We start from the raw sequence: 22,853 nt of genomic DNA on the forward strand, positions 1-22,853 counted from the left end.
CCCGCACGGCAGCGGGCGGGCTGCGGGCCCCGGCCGGGAGGGGAGCGCGGGGCGGAGCGCGGGGCCGCGGGCGGGGCGGGAGTGGGCGCGGCGGGAGCGGTGCCTGTTGCCCCGAGAGAGTTAACGGTGCGGGGAAAGTCGCTCCTCCGCCCGTGCCGGGCGCCTGGCAACCGGGGCGCCGCGCATGTGGGACCGCCGGGGGCCGCCGCCCCCCCGCCGGGCCCCGCGCCCCCCTCCCCGCCCCGGACGAGGCGCTTAACGTGCCCAGGCGTGAAGTATGGCATGCAAAGATGGTTTCTGCCAAGGAGCCAGCCATCGCCATGTCCTCGGGTCTCTCCATCGCCCTCCTGCACTGCCTGTGCCTGGCGACGTGGTGAGTACCCCGGCGGCGGCGCCGGGGGGCCCCGGGCGGCCGGTCCCGGTGCCGCTGTCCCCCGCGGGCTCCCGGCGGCTCCGCTCACCCGCTCCCTCTTTGCCTCGCAGTCTCACCGGGCCGCCCGGGCAGAGCAAAAAAGAGGAGAAATTGTGGCCGGAGAATTTCACCAGTATCCTGAACAGCCTCCTGGATGGCTATGACAACCGGCTGCGACCGGGATTCGGGGGTACGGTGGCGGCGCGGTGACGGCGGCGGGCAGGGGGTCGCTGGGCAGGGGCGGGGGACGCAGCGGTCACCGCTCGTCCGACCCGTTACTGACCGAAAACGTGGGGGTGTGTCCCCACTCCCCGCCCCGGGGTTTGAGCTCTCCGGGAAGGGCCGGCAGCGAGGCAGCTCCTGGCCCCGAAAGCGCCGGGGGTGCTGCGCAGTCCCGGCTGTGGGGGCCCCGCTGGGGCGGTCCCGGGCTCATCCCCCGCTTCGCTGCTCTGCCCACATCCCGGGCTCGGGCTGCTGCGCTGGAGGAAAAATAAACCCTGAAGGCAGTGTGCGTTGGCTTCGTGGGGATGGAGGGTCCTGTCTAACATCCAGATTCTTCTTCTTCTTGACAGTTTTTGACCTGTAAATGCCGCGGTCGGGTCCTAATAGAAACAAGTGTACTTTTAACCAGCTTAAGAGGTTAGGTCTTTGATGGGTTCTGTTCCAGTAGTTAGGGAAAACCAGAGCTCAGATGCCTGAGCACACCAGTTTTTTACCACAGTTGCTGAAATTCCAGCTTTGGTTTAGAAGTGGTAGACTTAATTGCTGTATAGGAATTAGATGTGGAGGAGTTTCAAATTTGCCTTCACCTATGCTCTGCATGTGGGGGTTTGGGGCCTCTGATACCCCAGGCTGTTAAGATGCAGTTTTGTGATGCTGAAGAGGCAGCCAGACTTGCTGTTCTTTATTGATTTTAATGTTTCTGTGTAGGGACTTGGAACCAAAAATCATTAAAATCCAGGGAAAATAAAAAAAATATTTTGTAATCTGAAAGGAAGATATTAAAAACGTAAATTTAAAAGTAGGAAAAAAAAGATTTATAAAGAAATGCTACAGCCGTTCTTATAATGCACAAATCTATAACAAGGCTGCTTCCTATGCAAGATTGAATGAGTTCCTTGCGTAGGTTTATGTTGCGAAATACTTTCTTCCTCCTCTGAAAGTACCTTCTTCATACACGTGATCCATCTACACTGACATGTATACCAACACATTCCCCACATGGCACATACAGTGCTCACGTGCATGATCGTGGTTGTTAAAGGACAACACCTGGCACCGTTGATCACTCTTTTATTATTTTGAGTGTATTGAATAAGCGAGGCCTTCTGAAGTTAGCTTACACATTAATTGAGAAAGAAGATAAATTTGTTAACACCCAGAGAAATCATTGGGAACTGATAGCCTTTTGCAGTTTAGTCTTTGCGGAGAGGTTACAGACACTTCTGCACGTGTACAAGAGATGTGCTATGTTTGGCATCATTTTAGGTTGAATGCCAACTAATTAGTCATCTAGCAAAGATGCTTTATGGGCATTATCAGATTTCCAAAATTAAACAACTACTAAATATGTAATATATGTTGATTTTCATTTTAATACAGTTGTCCTTTGCAGAATATTTTGCAAGAGTAGAACTTCTTCCCCTGTAAGCGTTGGAGACTTTCAGCAAAATGCAATCAAGGAGAAAAAGTTCATTGTGTCTTCTTGAGCTTTCATATTGGCAGTATTAAAATAAATGAGAGAGGGAGGAAAAAAACTCTCAGATTTCAGCTTGGGGAAAACACTTCTGGGTGAATATTTCAGAAAATGGATATCGTACTGCTTCTTTCTTCTTCCTTCTTTATAACCATTTGTATGATTTAAACAACTCATCTTTGAGTTTTGAACTTTTAAGTAAAACATGGGTGAAAAATACTTTGTTTTTGAAAATGATGCTTGCCTCCTTAGCTCCTTACAGTGAAAATTATCTTCACCTGATTTGAGGAACAACTTTGGAAAAAAACCCCCAACAAAACCAAGGAAAGAAAGAAATTTCTGCAACTGATCAAATTCTATTTTTTGACATTACTCAGAGTAATAACTATGGCTTAGTTATTGAAATATAGAATATCAAAATCAACTTTTCCCTATATTTTGGGGGTTTTATGCTGATAAATCTTTATGACAAATGGGATTTATATCTTAAAAGTGGGTCACTCGCTAGTTTATAGCATAGGTAGCAAACAAAATGTCATAGGGGATGGGAATATTTAGAGATGGAAAGTATAGTAGAATACTTACTTTTGTTTTCTTCTTGAAGCTGATTTACTGTCTAGTTTTCACATGGCCTGAAATGAAACGGAGGTTTTATTTTAAGAACAAAAGGCATCACAGAGGTCTGACTGATGCTGATTTTAAATTTCAAATTAATGAAAATATTTCTAATTCTGGTGCAAATTATCTTTAGAATCACACTTGGGGAAGTAGCCATATTCTGAATTTTGCTGGTATATTCCAGAGTTATCACAAATAACAATGCATTAAGATTCTTCGCGTGCAGAGTGAAGTAGAATATGTTTGATTTTGGAGATTTCCAAAAACTGGATCAAAATTCTCCGTGGTAGTTATGGAGGAGAAGTTAAATTTCTTGAGCATGCTTACAAATGTGGAAGTTGTCTCCCAGAAGAGTGGGGAATCTCAGTGGAGTATATGGAAGCTTGTCTTGGTGGTGCTTATATGGGAGCATGGCGTATGTTGAGGGTTAATATAAGAATGAAGTTCTCCATGTCATTGAATTAACACCTTTCATTAAAAATTCACTTTATGAATGTCATAAACCTAAAAAGTTGTTGTCGCTTACTACCAAACCTCACAGTGCTTAGTGTAATAGACACTAAGGGTTTATGAGAAAACTTATTAAAGATCATTTAAGTGAAAGTTCCCATTAAGCTGGGGAGGGAGGGAATCTAAAGACGCAAGACAGAAGCAAAGAAATGTCATCTAGAAATTTAATGAAACAAAGCAGAATAGGCAGTTTTGTGTAGGAAAGAAAAAAACTCAGAGCTGCTGTCAGGAAGACTTTAAATGCATAAGAGTTTTGAATTTTAGTAGAGGGAAGGTATTTAGGGACTAATGAATAAAGTAATGCTGTTGGCTGTTTGAAAATAGTGTGATGGAAATGAAGTCAGTTCATTCCTTGACCTGCATGCTTGGTTATATCATTATCTGGAATTGCAGCGTTCAATTTGTAATCTAAGTGGGTCTCCTGGTCAAAACCACTCTATAAAAACAGGGATTTTACAGAAGCTGCTTGTGGTGTCCTCAATTAAAAGCATTATCTGCTGGAGAACTTCAAGAGTACTAGCACAGTACTATTTTGATTCAGCTGTAAAAGTTTGAAGTAAAAGCATTTCCAGTTAAACCCTGTCACCAGTTTTCATCTGCTTTTAAAAATTTTGTGTATGACATGGAGGAAAACTATAGAAAGTTAAAAAAGTTGGATTTGCTCTGAAAATCACCTTGCTACCTTTTTGGTGATTAGTTTCAAAGTGACAGTAGAATTCCAAAGTCTTTGAAAGGAGAGTTATTCACTTGAAGTAAGAGGCCTGAGTCTGATTTGCTATTTTAAACTCATGCCTGGTTTCAGACTGTACTTGAGCAACTCTTGACATAAGCAAGAGCCTGCAAGAGCCCATTCAAACCTGTATTGGATTGTAACTTTAAAAAATGTAATGGTGTCTTTGAAACTTTCATGATACAGTATCTCATCACACTTAAGCCAGGATTTAGGGAAGTAGGAAGGAAAAGAGAGACTGAAGCTGATGAGGGCAGCATCACTGCATGCTGCCATGTATCTGCTTATTTTAATGAATTGTGCCTTTTAGAGAACATCTCATCTCTGGTGTCTTGTCTTTAATGGCCAAGTGTGTGGCCAGACCAAAGAATGATGGTGATGTGTGACTTGCCTCCTGCCCAAAGGTCTTAGATTGACTGTGAAACCTGCTAACCACAAGCTGCTGGTGTTGCCCACAGTGTGTTACTGGCTCATTGTGGTGTGATTGCCCATCAGTCAGTGAAAGCTGAAGCCCTTTCCCTTCCTGAGTTCTGTTTGGTTGTGTGAGGTAGAGTCTGGCATGAGCTTTGAGTCTCACTATCAGCTACTGAAATGGTGTTAGCTCTGTGGCTTTCTCTTTGAAAACTGCCACATAGACTGACTCATGAGTAGAAGGAACAGGACTGTGTGCATTTGTTTCCCTTTTTATTTTCTTTCTCTTTTCATATTCTTTCTCATGATCTCATACCTGTGAAAATGCACCTGAGTACTTGGTGGAATTAAATATATTGGCTATTGTCTCCCATAGGAAGGGTAGGAGAGGGCTTCTCAGCCCTGTCTAGGCTGTGTGATGTTCAGCTGATGAACAGCATTTCTGAAGAGTTTCATTTCCTGTCAATGCAGGACTTTAATCAGAAAATAAACACAGAATACACTTGAAGAGCAAAGACAATTTTCTGGTTTTAGAGAAAATAAAAATATCTACATGATTATCTGCCCTTACTAGGAACTCACGTGTTCCTTCAAGGTTCCATTGCTCAGCATAATAGATATTGTAATTTATTTTTATTTTTTAGATTGCAAATGGACTTGAAGTGAGCATTGTAAAGTGAAGCTGATAATTTTTTTTTTTCAGGCAGTTGTCCAGTCTTCCTCAGCTGGTGAGAGTAGATGACTCAAAGCTTAACAGGATATGGTGTTAGATACCTGTAGGTGATGGATTTGAATTTGGCCCAGGTTAGTAATCCTTGAAGTCATTACCATCTGTCTGTTGTTCAGTGATCTGTATAAAATTAGCTGATATTCATAGTCCAGTTCTTAGTAGACAGGTGTACACATCATGAAAACTGGCACCAGTATCAAGCTTATTGGCTGTCTCAGCAGAGATGATCTGCTGATAAACAGGCAAAAAATCAGTAATCTCCTAATTTCTGGAGGTATTTTTTCCCCTTTTCAGGTTTAGACGTGCTGATGGATAAACATACATAGAAACAAGGGTTATTGTGTGCTCCTGTGCTTTTTGTGTTGTCTTTTGGTAGAGAATGTAGCCCAGGTTTTTGAATTCTGCTTTAATTTTTTAAAAATGCCCTACCTACTTGTTCTGGCTTCTGAATAGAATTCTTACTTATAGGAGGTGTCCTCAGCTGTTCTCTGATAAAATGAAACAAGAGAACATGCTTCATATGATGGCTTTTTCTTTTCTTTTTTTTTTTTCCACTTCATTTAAAAAATGTCAACCCTATTCAGGAAGCAAGAATTTGGAAAGAGAAAGCACCAAATCTTTCACATGTAGTTATATTTAAAAAAAAATCTGTAGCAACTACTTTTTTTTTAATGTAGCTGTAGGAACTGATGTAATACAATTTTATGTGGTTTATGTATCCTGGGACTGATCTCATTATAGCAGCAATAACTGCACTTAGCATTTAAATTGTACTTTGCATGCTGAAACCTTTGTACAGACTTGTTTGTTAATGTTCCCGTTTAGTTGTGTGATTTTTGATGGCAAAATTTGCAATACACAGAAAGCCTGTGCAGGATTTGACTGTTTACATACAGTGGAGATCTCTGCAGTGACAGTTGCCTATGGAGACGCGGCACTAATGGAGCCCAAAGTCTTTCCTTGGGAGCTGTGCTGCAGTTCAACCCATATGTTGACATAAAATGCATGGGAGAGCTGTCTTATGTTCATCTTCACAGGGCTAGGGCCCGGCATCGCTTCTTCAGCCCACATGTAACATCTATACCACTGAACTATTCTGGCTTTTTGCAGGGGTTGCTTTTAATCCTGCTTGAGCTTCTTTAAAGTGTATTATCTTGCAAGCAGTGATTCAGACTTAACTGTTCCCACTGCAGTGTGTAGGACTCTCCTCCTATTTCATTGACATAAAAATACACAACGGTATGTTATAAATAGTTCTTCAGCATTCCTAAAGATTTATGGTGGATAGATACTTAACATCCATTGAGGGATAAGCCCAAATGGTCACATTCAAAGTTAATTGGCCTTCTTACAACTCACTGCATTTTATTGCCAGTAATAGGGTGTTAGGGATTCTGATAGGATCTTCTGCTTGCAGAACCTGAGCTGATTTAGTGGTGCAACACATTTATTTTGGAGGACTGTTTAAATCACCAGTAAAAGTAGGTTAGGTGACTACAGATCACCTCCTCGTTGACAGGAATTCCCACTATTAATAATAGTTTAAAAAAGAAGCAGCAGCATGACTCACTATTTATACCCCCACTATTGTTACCAACTGGAGTTACGTTTTCTTCTAGAACAAGAAGAATAAGAGAGAGTTATTGGTGTCGCCATAGATACTCCTGGTTTGGCATTACGTACTGGGACATGCTAGAAAATCCAAGATTTGTCATTTTATTACTGTTAAGGCCAATGTAGGTGGAAGATGTGGAGCATGAAACGGCTGCAATTGGAGAGAAAGCATTAGGGAGATAATCAGCTTCTCTGTCTCTTGCTGCTGTATTTGCTCCTACCAGACATTGAAATGTTTGGCAAAGGTTTTGGCTGCAAAGCAAGGATTTGTATGTTAGTACTAGCTGGAAAACTGTTAGGATGCCTAAAATATTTCTAGATACTCATTCATCTGCCATTTTCTAGTGGACTATAATGTGATTTTAACATTTGTTTTGTCACTCTTCTGCCATCATGCTGGGCAAACAACCAAAAGTAAACATTATTTTGTGGCCTCGTTATTGTCTGAGAGTTCCTGATTCCTTCTTTCTCATGGGTCATAATAATAAATGTTTGAGAACAGAATAACAGTTACTGAAGAGTGAACTCAAGCATAGTTTTAGTCCTGTGCTGCTGCTATAGTATTTCTAATAGCTTTAAGTCATAGGCTTGAAGATTTGGAGGTTAGCTTCTTGGTCTTAACTTTCCCCTTCTTTCTGAGAAACTCCAAAAAACAAATCTGCAAAAAGGCTCCAAACACTTATTCCTGAGAAGCTGTAATCGTTTAATGAAACAGAAGAAATCAATGTCTGAGGAGAAGCAGCTTGTGCCTCTGGGAAAAATCTGTCCCTTTGCTCAAGTTGGTATGGCTAGAAAATTACAGTGTTCTATGAGCTAAAGAAAAGAATATACCATCAGAAGAAAAGCAGTTAAAGGTTGGGGTTTGTTTCAGGTCTATTCCTATTTAGTTTCTTAGAACTAACAAGTAAAGCAGTTCCTGAAAGGAATTCAGGGACTAGTCTCTGTTACTCAATAATAAAAGAATACTGAATATTGCACTCAGTTCCTGAAAGGGATTCTTGCAGGAACTGCACTCAGTATTCATCATTCTCTTATTATTGAGCAACAAAGAGTAATTCCTGCATTTTCTTATTAAAGCTATGTGAGAAAATGACTTTTTTTTTCATTTCTATAGAACTGATTTCAGAAATATTTCAAGTTCAAGTGAAATAAATATTTATATATTTAAAACAATCCTAGATAAATTACAGTGGTAGTGTGATTATGGGAGGTCAGTTGCAGTTAAATCTCTTCTATTTTCTCTCCTATTTTCTAACACTGTAGATGAATGTCTTCACTTCTAATCTCTTGGAGCTCTTCTGCTCTCCAGAAATAATTATATTCAGGAAGTGTCATTGGACTGCGTTGTCAGTAAAATGAATGATCCAAACACTCATGGATTTCCCTGACCTAATAAACACTTTTTTATTTGTAGAAAGGGGAGCAGCTTCCATTTGACGTGTCCAGAGAGCAACCCACTGCAAAACAAATGGTGTGGTATGAAAGTGTGTTATCTGGAACCTGGGAGTTGCTTCTTAAAACCTCTTTGAGACAGACATGCCAAACTATCCTACTTTCCAAGGACCACTGAGCTACCAACTCTTGTACAGTGAATTTTCCTTAAATTATGTCTTGAAAAAATGTCTGTGAAACTTAGCTTCCAGCAGTCATTTTTTTGACATTTAGTTGAAAAATTCTTAGCTGTTCTTCTCTACAAAATTTGCAAATTCTTTAGTAAAATTATTTTACATGGTTTTATTTTATTTTTTGTTCACAGCTTGGGACTCATTCTAGGTGCAAGAAGTATAGTTTCCCTGTTTTCCCATTGCATATTTGTTTTTTTCCTTCTACCCTTTGATTTAAAGTGACATCTGTAAAGAGTGACTTTTTTTTTCTTTTCAAGAGGGACATATTCTTCTGCTGCTAACCCTGTTGAGTCTTTCCTTCTTTCATTTTTAGATTGCAAATACTATGTTAAAGCCTGAATTAACAGACGTGAGCCACTTATCCTCTTTAGAAATTTGAGTTGTAGAGGTTTAGAAACTGGTTGTGAATTTGTAGATCATATCTGTTTTTTCAGATACTGTTTGGTAAGACCGTCAGTAGATTTTTTTTTTTAATTTTTTAATTTATGCTGTGAGTTAATTACCTGAATTAAACTGTTAGCTAATGCTTTGATCACAGAATCATCTTAGCAGCTGGTAATGATTAGCAGCTTTCTAGCCTTTTACATTGGGAACAGACCTAAATCCCAGTGATATTAGTGTGTGTGTTCTTTGGTTTAAGGGGAACTGTAGAGTGAATGCCCCTCTGAAATTTCAAGGTAGTAAAGGAAATGATAATTAAAGTGAAACTGCTTTCTGTGTTGGTTGATTTGCCGTATGCAGCTGTGAGAGTGCAAGACTTCTACTCAGTGCCCTCTTTTTAACAATGTCCTAAATAACTCTAGCTCTTTCAAGATGGGCTTTGTAGCAGGATGTGGACATAGGTTCAGACTCTCAAAAATGCTTGGACATCCAACTTTTCTTTTGAATGTTAGTATTAAAGCACTTAAATACATCATGGGATATGGATGCAGTTCTTGATCCTGCAATACTAAATTGCCCAGTGCATGGCATGCTAATGTTTGTAGTCCAGTTATTACCAGTAGGACCAAATGCCATGAGGAAAGTGGATTTCCTGAATGCAGTGCTTTTTGTTAATTAGCATGGTGTTTTCAGTGAGCCTTTTAATTTTTTGGCATCAGTTTTCTTAGTCACTGGGTCAAAGTTAGTTTGCTGAATGGGGATTTGCATGGAAATGGTGCTTTTGATTTACTTATGTGGTAAAGGTAATTGAGCAGTGCTTCTTATTCTAGACTTATCTTGAATTGACCTTTGTTTGCATTTTGCTCTTGCTCATCCACAGAACCCTGAAAGCGGTAACTGTTCACACACCAGGATCATTTATGGGAATTGTTGACCTGCAAAATTCAAATTTTCTTGCTCACTTCCTTTTCATACATTAGGTCCTGTTACTGAAGTCAAAACAGATATATATGTCACCAGTTTTGGACCTGTTTCTGATGTAGAAATGGTATGTATTTCTGAGATTAAAATGCCATTTACTGGCTCTGAGAAACCATTAACTGCAGTAGGAGTGGATGCTTCATCTGTACTGTTCTGTCAATCATGCAAATTAGGCAAGATTAGTAACAGCTTAATTTACAAGTTATAATTAGATCCATCAGGCCTGATTCTGGTCACACTTTCAGTGAGTTTTGGCTGGCTTAAGAAATTCACTTCATAGGATTTAAAACAGATTTTCATGGTGTAGAGGCAGAATCAGGCCTTCCAGGGAGTGTCTAAGTCAGTCTACTTGTGGGGAAAATCGCTTTTCATTTCTGAAACTTGTGTTATTCTGAGGTGAATAATAATGACATCACAAATACTTGTTGACATTTTCATTTCAGACGAATACCCTTTGCTGATCTTTATGCTCCTTTTTGCATCGCTTTCAGCAAAGGTTTGACTGATAAGAGTTTTCATAGGTATCTGCAGAAATTGAACGTCCAAGTGACATGCATGAAATAGTAAGAGAGGAGAAATGTTACATTTACAGGTTCTGTTATTTGGGCCTGAATGCCTTTTGCTTTCAAGGTCAAATCCAGCAGAACTCTCATCAACTCCTAAAATACAGTAGTATACCCTTAAATCATACAGTAGTTTCTCTTTTTATAAATTATTCAAGAAATCCTATGGAAGTAACACAGCCATATGTGTGCTGAACTGAACTTCTTTATGGAAAAGGTAGTTTCAGGGTAGTAATTTTCTTCCCATATAGTGTTGTCATTCACTTTGTGGTGTACCTGATTTGCTTCTATCATGTGGAAAGGTATGCGATAGCAAAATATTTTTTCAAGGGCTACATTTGTGACAGCAGTCTGATGTTGAAATGCATCTTACCCCTTCATTGGTTGTCATGTACAGTATGATGCTTATCAGTGTGACAAGGGGTACAAGAATCTGGAAATACTAAGGAAATCTAGTAATAAGTGCCTAAAAACTACAATGGGGGCTGCGTGGCATCTCTCAGGTTTCATTGAAGCATTTGACATGGTGGCATATGGGAAGTTACTAGTTATACTGGAGAAGACAGAAGTGATAACATGGACTGAAGGTAGGTAAGGAACTTGCAAAAGGAGACTTTACAGCAGATATTTCCCTTTTCATCATTAGGGATTAGTTAGGAGGCTATTCAGTTAGGAGGCTATTCAGTTAGGAGGCTATATTAGTCAGGAAGGATCTAGGGGTTGTTTTTGGAATACTTTTTAGTTAATGTATCCGTAAGTGACCCAATGTAATGTGGCTGCAGTCAGAAAATTCACTGCAATGGTGAGGTGTGATATGGTCTCAGTACAGGGGATGATCAGAATGTCTTTTTAGTTGCTTTGGTACCCAGTGTAATGAAAGCAGTTGAAATCTTACATTACAAAATCTGTCACGTAGAAGCTAATAATAGAAACTACTACTTGTGAGCTATGAAGTCACCAGCAAGACATGACACTAGAAAAGACACTTTTCATGGATTAACTATAAATCACAGTGAAGGATACAGTCATGGAAAAGAAGACAGATATAATCCTAAAATGCATTACACCAGTATATGTGCCTCATTGCGAATGCAAAGAGATATGGCCTGACAAGTAGTTTCAATGGTAACATTATACAGAAGAGTTTGGAACAAAGTTGGAAAACACTGTTTGCTTAACAAAATCACAACTGTGAGTTAAAAAGGACTCAAAGCTTTCCATGTTAGCTTTTTCAATGCCACATGATGGTTTTTTTTGTGTGAAATGCTTTAGCTTCCTGAGATGAGAAATGCATTCCTTCATCCATTCATTCACATATTATTTCTCATGATGTGCCCGTGTTGTTCTGCAGTTGTTTGCGTGTTTTTGTTGGAGCATCTGTATGGCTTTTCTGAGGGTTAATGGGATAGTTACATAGTTTAAAAAAATGTGTATGTATGCAAGTCTACATATAATTTATTATCCATGTTTTGTGGGCATGGCAAAGAACTTATTTAGCTTTCCTCAGCTGAAAGCTTACTTTCCATTAGATGAAATTAAGTTTTCTTTCCTAACTTTAAAGTGGAAGTAATTGTTTGTCCTGCTATTTTTAATTTAGACAGCAGCAGCAAATTGATGGATATATTTTCTTTAAAAATCTGTTGACACTTCTTGTCAGAGATCATTTTGTTTCCAGTTATATACTTGATTACAAATTCAATTGCCTGCTTCCTGCAACCTAATTAGATTAATTATTCCTTAACGATTAAATGTGTAGTAATTTATTGATATGACTAATGTAAGAAATTAAGCTATTAAGAAGTACACAAGACACTTACTTTAATTGGTGGAAATATGTTTATATAGTAGACTTGGTATTTTCTTTACTAATGGTTTCCTTGCTCCTGAGGGATTTCTTTTACAGGAAACACACATGCAAACGTGATCTTTGTTTTTCTGCAATTTAATACAGGAATATACAATGGATGTCTTCTTTCGTCAGACATGGGTAGATAAAAGATTAAAATATGATGGCCCTATTGAAATTTTAAGACTTAACAACCTGATGGTCTCGAAGGTGTGGACTCCTGACACTTTCTTCAGGAATGGAAAAAAGTCTGTTGCACATAATATGACAGCCCCAAATAAACTCTTCAGAATAATGAGAAATGGCACCATCCTGTACACAATGAGGTATCTAATATGTTTGTTTGACTTCTAACAATTACTGTATGCAAAAGTTATACTGCCCAGACAAAATGGCAACCAGAGACTATTTAATTTGTTCCATTATAGGCTTACAATAAGTGCAGAGTGTCCCATGAGATTAGTGGATTTTCCCATGGATGGTCATGCTTGTCCTCTCAAATTTGGGAGTTGTAAGTTGCAATTATGAAATTTCTTGTAAATACAGCATTTAAATAGTAGAAGTAAATTTTGAGCAATTACTAGACTTTCTGAATATATACAGATATGTCTTGATACGCAATCCCTATGCAGACAAAACTCCTGTTAGGTTCCTTGGGAATTTTATTTAGGACCTTAAAAATTAAACCCAGAGAACTGAAAAGCAGTCAGTGATTCAGCTATTATGTTAAACCTGACTATTCTGATTACACAGTTGCTTGAAATATATAGTTTTTCTTGGTTCTCAACAAGGAATTTGATACCTAGTGAAGTGATTATCTGGAGAAGACAAATTCAATTTATAACATTCAGGTAAAAGGTACCTAAGGAAGCAGGTTATTTGCCTTTCTGTACAGGTAGTGGAGGTACATTGGCATCCTAAGGTAGATGTGGAGGTTATGTGCAGAGATTTGATCCTTAGTTGTAATTGTCTGCATGGCAAGTTTAGATGGGATAAATAGTTTTTGAACTGGTGAGAAGAATCTTAGTGCAGATGACTTTTCTACTTTGAGATCAGATGTAGATTTTTGCAAAACATCCAAACTTTGACTAAAAGGAACATTTTGGAACATGCTGCAGAACAACCAAGGGAGGTAGTTATGGTTCCTTGATATGAATCCAAAGCAGAGACTTCTGAGACCCCCTGGGGATGGTTGGTGCAGTCCATTAACTATCTTGTCACTCTTACAAGACTTCTTGGTTGCTAACTTCTCTGCTTTAGACTCTCTGATGTAGTCAGTAGCTGGACATTATTCTATTTTCCTTGACACCAGAGCTCTGAAGTCACAAATGGCGGTAGAACCCTCGTAGTTTTTCCTTAGCATAAATTATCTTATACAGCTGGGTAGTCAACCTAAAGGGGCGTATTAAAGACACTGCTCTGATACAATTTTTAATGCCTGTTACAGTGAGACTGGAGACCAGGTGCTGCAAGATTTGACTGTGGTATCAGCTGTATGATAGGGGTACTTCGATAGTGGGGGCTCCTCGACAGGCATCATATTTCTTCAGGCAGGATCACCAGCCAGCAGAAATTTTGCTGAACACTAATCTGATATTTCCTGCAGTGAAACTTGAAATAACATGTAACCATTTCAAATGTAAGACTGATTTGATTTAATTTTAACAGGAGTTTGGACTGTGTAGGGATTGAATGCTAGCCCTAAGTTATGTCTTCTGCCTTAAATGTAAAATGTTTCTTTGTGTGTTCTTGTGAGTTTTTTACTGACCTATGTTTTCCAGCAAATATTTTAAACAGAAGTTTAAAATATTGTAGTTTTTAGTGTAATCATTCTTTTCTGTAAAGAAATGTGCACCCAATCTTCAAAATGTATCCTCTTTGTACATGCTCTTTTTTATAGATCAGTGTATTTTAACAATAAAATGTTAGATAGCAATTGCTAAAATAAAGATAAACTTTGCATGCCCAGTAGGGGCTGATCCAGAAAGACCTTGCATTTATTCTTCACATTCATATGTGAAGTGAATTTATGTGTAACACTTGACATACAGTCTTAGTTGTTGTTTATTCTCCTCTGAGGGTGGCTTTCGGGAATAACTTAGCATGAAGGGTATCTTCTAAAGTTGTTTATGTGAGTTTTACTGTTTGGTTTCAGTAGATTTGGATTGGGCTCTTAGTAAGGTATGAGAAAAAGTTTCCTGTTTATGCAAACTGATGCTGTGTTGTAGATGCTTATCCAAAGAGTGAAATGATTTATACCTGGACAAAAGGACCTGAGAAGTCAGTGGAAGTTCCTGAGGAGTCTTCCAGTTTAGTTCAGTATGACCTGCTTGGGCATACGGTATCCTCTGAAACTATTAAATCTATTACAGGTAGGAATCTTGTCAGTAAAAATCAACTTGAGGTAAAACTAACCTGTAACATTGCCCAAAGCTTTTTTCCTTTTCTTTCTGTAAGTTATTCTACTGAATGTCATAGGGTATGTACTGAGGGCTGAGAGCGTAAATCTGAATTAGGTTTCTGTCCTTGAGATTTACATTTGCAGATTCATTACAGTAAATTGTGACAGTCTTTCAGAAAGCTAGAATGAGATCATTACTCCAAGGGACAAAATGAGCATTTAATCACTGCTTAAAATGCAGTTTGAAGAGTCAAGAGGATGCCTGGGTGAGGAAGTAATTTCTCAGCACTGTATCCACATTATGTGCAAAAGACTTCCTTTGTTTGGCGGTACAAACAGCTTGGGATAGAAGTACAGCATACAGAATGGGTTATTAAAGCCATAAAAACCCTCTAGTTGGATAAGGATAGGCACAAATGCAATAGTCACAATAGATACTTCTGATTTTTGCTGTAAGAAATAAGGCAAATGGTAACTACAGGCATCCGAAATGAGTGAAGTATCACTGATGAGCAGTGTGTTGATAAACAAGCATATTCATTCCCAAAATATTTTAAAAATTTTGAATAATTTTCTAAGCATCAGCAGGTTTAGGTGTTGTGAGATGGTCAAAATGAAACAGATCATGCAAATATATTTGATGTATTGCTCTACAGGTATTGTACTCAAAGATAAAATGGCATTTTGCAATACACTAGAAATTTACTTCTCAGCATATTGATTATTATGAGTTAACAACAAAATTTCCTTGCTGTCCCCAAAAACTCATTCTATAGTGCTTTATTTAGACAGTTTATTCAGTTCATGATAAAACTGTTTTTTTGTCTCTTTGCTTAATATGATGATAACATTTTAGATAAACAGTGTTTTTAATTCTTCTCAATGATTTTTGTATTTGTTTCATTATCATAGTGATGCTGACTTATAAATCTAGTAAAAAGCTGAGATGCTTGGATAACATTCGATGTGTATCATTGTTCTTATTGTTTTATTTGGCAGGTAGGTACTACGATGTTATAGATACTATGGTAGGTAGGTAACTTGTCTCTTGGGACTCTTCTTCAATAGCTGCCAGAAGGATTTTTTAAAATCGTGCTTATACTGTAAAATTAAACCCAGTATTAGCTGTACACTTACAGTATTTTTGACATCAGCTTTTGAATGGCGCTGTAATGACCTATCATTTCTAGGATTTTTTGTTTAAAAGTTTCATTCATTCTTTTTCTAAAGAACATATCTTTCTGAGCATGTTAAGTAATGTGAATAGCATCATCTTAAACAATCCTAGTTGAGAGTCTGAAACAGTTATTCTGCAACACAAATTTTATACACATTCAGAAAAATATTTTTCTTTTTCTTTCTTTTAGGTGAATATATTGTTATGACAGTTTATTTCCACCTCAGACGGAAAATGGGTTATTTCATGATTCAGACCTATATCCCATGCATTATGACTGTGATCCTCTCTCAAGTTTCGTTTTGGATAAATAAGGAATCTGTTCCAGCTAGAACTGTTTTTGGTAAGTGTTTCTTTTTTTTTTAACTTTTTCTCGTAATTGTTCTTTTAATGACTTCCACTAGAATAGGCCTTTTTGCTGCCTTGGGGTATATGACCTCCATACTAGCACAGAAACAAGGGAATAATGTAAATTCAGAAGAATTTTTGGTATCGATGTATGAAGAATGTTGTTATGTGAATCCTTGGAACCTGAAGAGAAACTTGGAATATATAACCTGAAGGGTGTCATGGTTGTCTGTGGCAAATGGCTGTACAACTCTAGGGATTTTTCCTGCTTAGGGGAAAAATCTGGCAAGACCTGACCCTGAGTAATAGTCTGGCCCTTAGTCTATATCCAGAGCAGGTTTATCCTCCAGTGAGCAATAGTGTAAGTCCTGAACTCACATTTTATAGAATACTTGTAAAATAAATTGGAGTGTGCAAGATGTACAGATGTCTTGTTATGAGGTATCTGTGTCATCAGTGGAAGCTTGCTATGAGTAAGGCTTAGATCCTGTTACTGTAATTTCATGTTTAGTACTCTTCTTTCCTTTCTGCCACTGCCATTATGAAAATGAATTACAAAAGCAAAATGATCACAAGATATTAAAATTGCCCTCATCAAAATACAGCTTGAATGAGATGCTATAGTGAACTATGAGAATAAAAAACAGAAAAGCTTCTGTGGAAGAGAAAGCATAAGAAATTAAATGGAAATATGATTCTGAACAAAGAAATAGGATAAAAACATTTTAAAATCAGCCTTTTTAGAGCAATGTCTTGGCTTCATAAAGTACTGTAGTCTAAAGCAGGAAGAGAATGTTCTGCAAAAAGCCTTTCTATAGATAGATACATGCTGGAAAGAGCAATAGGAGTTAATGTTTTTATGTGGTGACCCATTCAAACATGTACGTGGAGTTGGAACATGGTTTGTATTACAAATGAGACAAGGTTAATGATTAGTTTTAGGAGAAACAACTTGTAAACTTAATAAGAATCTTATTAAGATAGCTTTCAAGTAAAGCATTACATTAGGCAAACTCATATATAGCTTCATATATCTTCACAGTGATGTTGAATTGGAAATATAGAATCTGTTTTTACAGACCAAACAAGATAATTAAAAATGTACAGACTATAGAGCAATATATATAATATGTGTAACTATATCCATATATGAAACTGAAAAATACTAATAAAGTTTGGATGTCTACTAAGTTAGAGATAAGTCACTAAAATGCCTTTGAAAGCAAGTAACTTGAAGTATGGCAGCAAGTATCTTTCTACTTTTGAGACAAATTCCAACAGGGACCCTGTTTTCTAAAGCTTTTTTTTCGAAGAGATAAAGAGGTAGGGAAAAGACAGGAATGAAGCCATGCTATGGTACCTGCTTTCTAGAGGAACTGTCAGAAGAGGCTAACCAAAAGACCATTGCATTGGACACTGAATGATTAGGAAGAATTTATCAAAGATAACAGATGAAGGATATGCAAGGAACTAAGGTACATTGATTCATGATTTCTGCGGTCAGAGCTTCAGACACCTGAAATCTGGTGATTGGGGGAATTGGAAAAACAGCAGTAATTTTAGAACAGGTTTTAACCATGTAAAAATTTATTAATAGTATTTAATTTTAATATTAATTTTTATATTTATGTTAAAAATTAATACTTATGTGCATTTCTGAGCAGGAGCTTTTAAGTATTTAGCTTTGGATAATTACAGTTTATGTGTAAACAAAATATTTTTACCAGGACTTAGTTCCCTACCCTGTAAATCACTATGGCACATATCTAGGAGCAATTGCAGTGGCAGCTACAAGTCTCCTGAAGAATGATTTAATAGGGAAAAGTCCAGTAAAGATCTAATACTGTCACGACCTCTCCTCTCCTCCTTGTTTTGGTGAATGTTTGGCCACTCAGTTCACTTCAGCCTACTTTTACATCTATTAAACAAATGTCTTTAGAAACAATTTAGGCAAACTTTTTGCTCTAAGTGGACAAAGGTCCACTAGGGTCCTCAGGAAGGATAGGGCTAAGCAGGGATGGAAAAAAACAACTGTGGTGGGGAAAAAAAAACCTTTCCATAATTTATTTTTTCCCTCAGACTTAAACATTTTCAATGCTGTGTTTTTCAACACCTTCCAACTGAAGAAGGTTTTGTGAGCTTGCATCTGTGTTTTTTATCTTCCTGAGTTTGCTCTGATATATCCCTTGTACTTTGATGAACTGGCTACTACTCTTTTTTTCTTTTTTGCCTTCTTTAGTAGGAAGGACTGGTTTTATTGTACCGCAGTGTCTAGGTGAAGGTTTTTTGTATCAGATTACCTCTATGGAATACCACTATTTAGCAAATGGGGGATGTGAGGGATCTGTTGAAAAACATGTTCTTAAATAGTTTGAATTCTTCTGAGTATAAGAATTATATCTTGAATTAGAATGGTTACAGTGTTCTTTTCGTAAGAGTAAAGATATCTCCATTTGTAGTTAGTCTTCCTTGAGATTATCATGCTAGGACTTGTATAGTGTTCACTATATACTCAGTTTTTTACATTTGGATGATATGGGATATTTTGAATGAAAAAGGAAGAAAGGACCCCATACCTGGTTTTGTGCCGCATGTATTTGAATTTGAAGTACTGCCATGAAGTGGTTGTGTTTTGAGTTCAGTGTTCATGCTTGTATATTTAATTAAAAAGTTGTTCTTTCAGAAGATGAAATTCTAAGTAAATGTTATTGGTTGACTAGAAGCAGAAGGCTTTAAAAAAAAGGGTTGATGGTTTCTTAACTAACAGACTTGCTAATATAATATTCTTCTTAGCACCAAAATAATTTGTCATGACTTAATGACACTTGCATCACAAGTGGGATAAGAGGAACAGATGCAGAATAATAGGTGGTATTCAAAACCTTTACAGGAAAAATCATGTTTTTGTTGCAGTCTGAGGAGCACGCCTCAATTTAACAACCTAAATTATGTTCAAATATTTAGAAAATAACTTGTAAAAACTTCTGCTGAACTTGACATGAAAAAAAATGAAATAAAGGCTTCCATGTTTTCTTTATGTGAACTGTAGATGATCTGCTGAAGTGATGGTTTTCCATGCCTCCTTTAAAAACTAGTTAACCGTTTAGTGTGCATAGTTGCTTGTGGATATGGTGGTTACCATACCACAACTTAAATGTAATGGCAGTATTCACAAGCAGTAGAGAAAGGCTCACAAGTGATTTAAAATTCTTTGTTTTAAGCTGCTTGCTTTGTTTTACTTTGATTCAGCAGTGCTTTTGCTTTATTTCTTTGAAGGAATAACCACAGTGTTGACAATGACGACACTGAGCATCAGTGCAAGACATTCACTGCCAAAAGTATCCTATGCTACTGCCATGGACTGGTTCATAGCGGTTTGCTTTGCCTTTGTGTTCTCTGCTCTTATTGAGTTTGCTGCTGTCAATTATTTTACTAACATTCAAATGGAAAAAGCCAAAAGGAAGACAGTAAAGTCCCTTCTTGAATTTCCAGTTGCTCCAGTACAAAGAAAAAGAAGTACAGAAGAGACACTCACGGTATGTTTTCAACTTCAACAAACATTTTCTGTCTTTTTGGTAGTGTTTCCCAGTAAAAACAGGCCTTTAACTTCCTCTCAGGTTCCCTCTGAGCTAATGATGCTATGTAAGTCAGCCTAATGGAAGGCTAATGCTACATTATATTCAATTATAAAAACCTGTAAAACATGATTTAATTTTTCCTTGCTTTGTTGAATAAACTCAGGGGAGAGGAGGAGGTTATGTCCCTACAGTCTCTTCTATGTTTGTCTTTTGGTGAAGGTCAGTTATGATGGGTATCTTGAGAAACTGTTGCCTTTTGCACATTGATTCTGAATGGCTGATTATACAGACCTAGATATTACAGATTATAAGGGCAGCGTGTTATCCAATGTCTTTAATGAATTAAAATAAGCTACAGCATTGCAGTTGTACCTTGGAGCACTTTCTTAGACATCACAATTCTCCTTGCATTGCATGTGTTGCCTACCTAGAATTTGCTTTCTTTATCAGTTACAATTTCGGGAATAATTGACGAATGCTGGATGGAACTTTTGTGTCTACCATAAATATAATTTTTATGTAATTTGTATATATTTGCACAGGAGTTCACCTCAATCCCTGAAAAGTTTTTGAGGCTCTTATTAACAAAATTCTTTCCTGCTTTCATAGTGCTTTGGATTAAGTGTGATTTGTGTGGTATCTCTCTTAGTCTGTGGACCACCTAATAAACGCTCAATCTCATTTCCAGTTGAGCTCACCGGTGGTACCCTTTCCTTCCTTTTTGCATTCCCATATGCTTACTCTCTACTGCATCTATTAATTGCACACATAGCTAACAAAGTCATTATGGCACCTGTACCGGACATGTGGTACGACAGCAATTCCCAGCCATGACTGACTCTTGGTAACACCACTCAAGAAGTGAAGACGGTGGCAGTTGTAATTTACTCTTCCTGTCAGGGTGACTTTGTAATTTCCTTTGGCTGAGCCATGATTTAAGAAGTGCTGTTTTAGACTAACTCTTGTTAATTTTGTCTTCTGTCTCTTTTCACATCTCGTTTGTCTCCTTCCCTATTCATCTTCTCATTTCTGCCTTCCCACCCCTTCCGTTTTCTATCACTGCTCAGTTGCTGTACAACTGCTTCCATTTTTGTTCCTCTTCTTTGCTGTCCTACTGTAGATACTGTTTTCAGTCTCCTCGTTGTGTTTTGTTAGCTCTCATTTCTGCTTAAAAGGAGATGTGCTCCCGAAGAGTTTATTTATCATTCCATTCGTTACTAGTAAGGAAGAGGAACAAAAATATGTTTATAGTAGTATTAGTTCACCTTGTACGTTGACGTATTAGTGCTATTAGCTTATACTAAGCTTCTTGATTGTGCAGCATGAAGGTTAGCATAGTATCTTGGCTGCTCCTGAGGAGTGTTAATAAACACTGCTTTTGGTGATAGGTTTTATTTATGTTCATAGGAAAATAAATTACATAAGAGCAGTTTAATCCTAGGTTTATTTATACGATTTGATTTAAAACAGAGGGAAAAATAGTAGTTTTTGCAGGTAGCTTAATGAAACTTTGATTCATGGGCAGAATTGCTCTAAGTCAGTGGTGTATCATGCTTAGCCATTTATACACATTTTGGAGAAACTACTTTTTCTCTTTTTTTTTTTTCTCTATTATGGTTTTTGTGGGTTTTTGATTTATTATTTAACAACAGCAGCAACAGAACACACAACTCGAAGGCTAGATAAAATGAGATTTGAACACTTCTGTTCCACTGCTTCATTAATACCACTGTGATAAATATGGTAGTGTGCTTATAGGTTTGGGGACTTTGAAACCACTCAAGGGAGCACTCTTCTTTTTCAAAGGGTTTTACATTAACGTTATGAGTATGCGAGTGAGTAACGTTGATTGTACCTTGAACTGTTAGTTTTTTCACTGCTTTTTCCCTAGTTGTGCCTATACTAGGACTTGAGGCTTTGCTCTTCTAGGACAAGGTGACAGTTATAAAGCCTTAACGATTGTGCAGTTCTTTCTATGTCTAGAGGATGACTTCTGATCTCCTGTTGGACAGAACAGAAGCTAGTATTGCTGTTCTGATTCTCTAGAAACTAACATGGCTTTTATACTTTGCTTTCCAACCTAACATGTAATACTGTTCTTGCTTTATTTTGCTTACTAATGTAGAATTTTCCTTATTCCTTATTATTATAATATTTTTATTTCTTTATTCCTTATAATTTTTTTTCTGCATGTATACTGTCTAGTCAGTGCTGATGTACTAGAGATAATGGAATCTTGGCTTCCTTGTGAATTTGTGGTGCACAAAGAATACCGGACAATTGCCTGACTGCAGTATGTAATCTGTAAGCCTTGTTTCTTAACATAAAGACTACACATTTTTTTCTCCATAGCTAAATGATAGGCTTTGATTTCTTAACCCAGTTAATGTTTAAAAAAAGTCTGTACTATGTTGCCACCATTGTGCTAGAAATTCTGTTGATAGCAATACAATTGCCAGAGCTCAAGGAAAAGTTATATTTTAAACTTCTTTTCAAACAGAGTTTGCCTATACTAGGAAATTTACCAGTCTCCCAAAATTAAAAATTTTCACTTAGCCCAGGGAGGAAGTGTCTGTTAATTGGGAAAGAAGATGCCTGAATACCTAAACCTCACAGTTCTTTCTGGCGCGTATCTCACCATTTGCAACCTGCTTTGGATCTTCTACTAGTTGAAAAGGGAGATCCCTCTCTTATGCCTGTTAGCCCTTTACTTTTGCCAGCCTTGAAGTGGCGTACAGGTGTCTGTGCTGGCTTTTTGCAGCTGAGGTCCCATCTGCATAGGTCCTCTGAAAACAAGAAAATTACAGAGCAGTTGAGGCTGTTAAGGAAAACAAGGCAATATTATACTTGTAAATAAGGGTTTCATTTTATGGGCTGTTGTTTCTGCATTATTCACTGGGTGGTTTTATTCATTTAACTTTATTTTTTAATTTACTTTTTTTTTTTCCTCAAGTAACATGATGGGATTGTCCTAGAGGGGTTCTAGGAGGGAACAAGGCTATGAAACTAGATTAGCTATAGAACATGGAGATTATTCTATCTGATGGTATTAGAAATTAGGCATGTTAATAGTAAAATTTGGTAAAATAAATTGCACATAATTAGAAGTCATTTTTTTGAGAGGTACATCTTTTAGCAGTTCCTGACCATAGAATTAAAATGGGGTTCCTATATTGAATCAGTTCATCTATTACTCATGCTAATTAGAATTCTTGGTGGTGGGTTGTTTTTT

General features: G+C 37.6%; 1 protein-coding gene across 9 annotated transcripts in view; it reads left to right on the forward strand.

Annotated features, from left to right (window-relative positions):
• Window positions 1–200: 200 nt before the first annotated feature.
• The window catches only part of GABRA4 (gamma-aminobutyric acid type A receptor alpha4 subunit), a 72,852-nt gene continuing 50,199 nt past the window's right edge, over window positions 201–22,853 (forward strand). For 6 of the 9 annotated variants that reach the window (XR_001873055.1, XM_017804301.1, XM_017804311.1 and 3 more), the window contains exons 1-8: window positions 201–373; window positions 484–602; window positions 9,708–9,775; window positions 12,223–12,443; window positions 12,546–12,628; window positions 14,346–14,489; window positions 15,886–16,038; window positions 19,320–19,579. Coding sequence is in view for 8 of the 9 variants with exons in the window: in XM_017804301.1 (XP_017659790.1) it covers window positions 291–373; window positions 484–602; window positions 9,708–9,775; window positions 12,223–12,443; window positions 12,546–12,628; window positions 14,346–14,489; window positions 15,886–16,038; window positions 19,320–19,579 (1,131 nt within the window). In the remaining variant the exon portion in view is untranslated. Of the gene's footprint in view, window positions 374–483; window positions 603–5,080; window positions 5,182–9,707; window positions 9,776–12,222; window positions 12,444–12,545; window positions 12,629–14,345; window positions 14,490–15,885; window positions 16,039–19,319; window positions 19,580–22,853 lie in introns of those variants that run through there. The other 3 variants (XM_017804336.1, XM_017804345.1, XM_017804356.1) reach the window with 3 other exon arrangements.

Source organism: Lepidothrix coronata, unplaced genomic scaffold, assembly GCF_001604755.1.
Source record: "Lepidothrix coronata isolate B3197 unplaced genomic scaffold, Lepidothrix_coronata-1.0 Scaffold0, whole genome shotgun sequence".
NCBI lineage: Eukaryota > Metazoa > Chordata > Aves > Passeriformes > Pipridae > Lepidothrix > Lepidothrix coronata.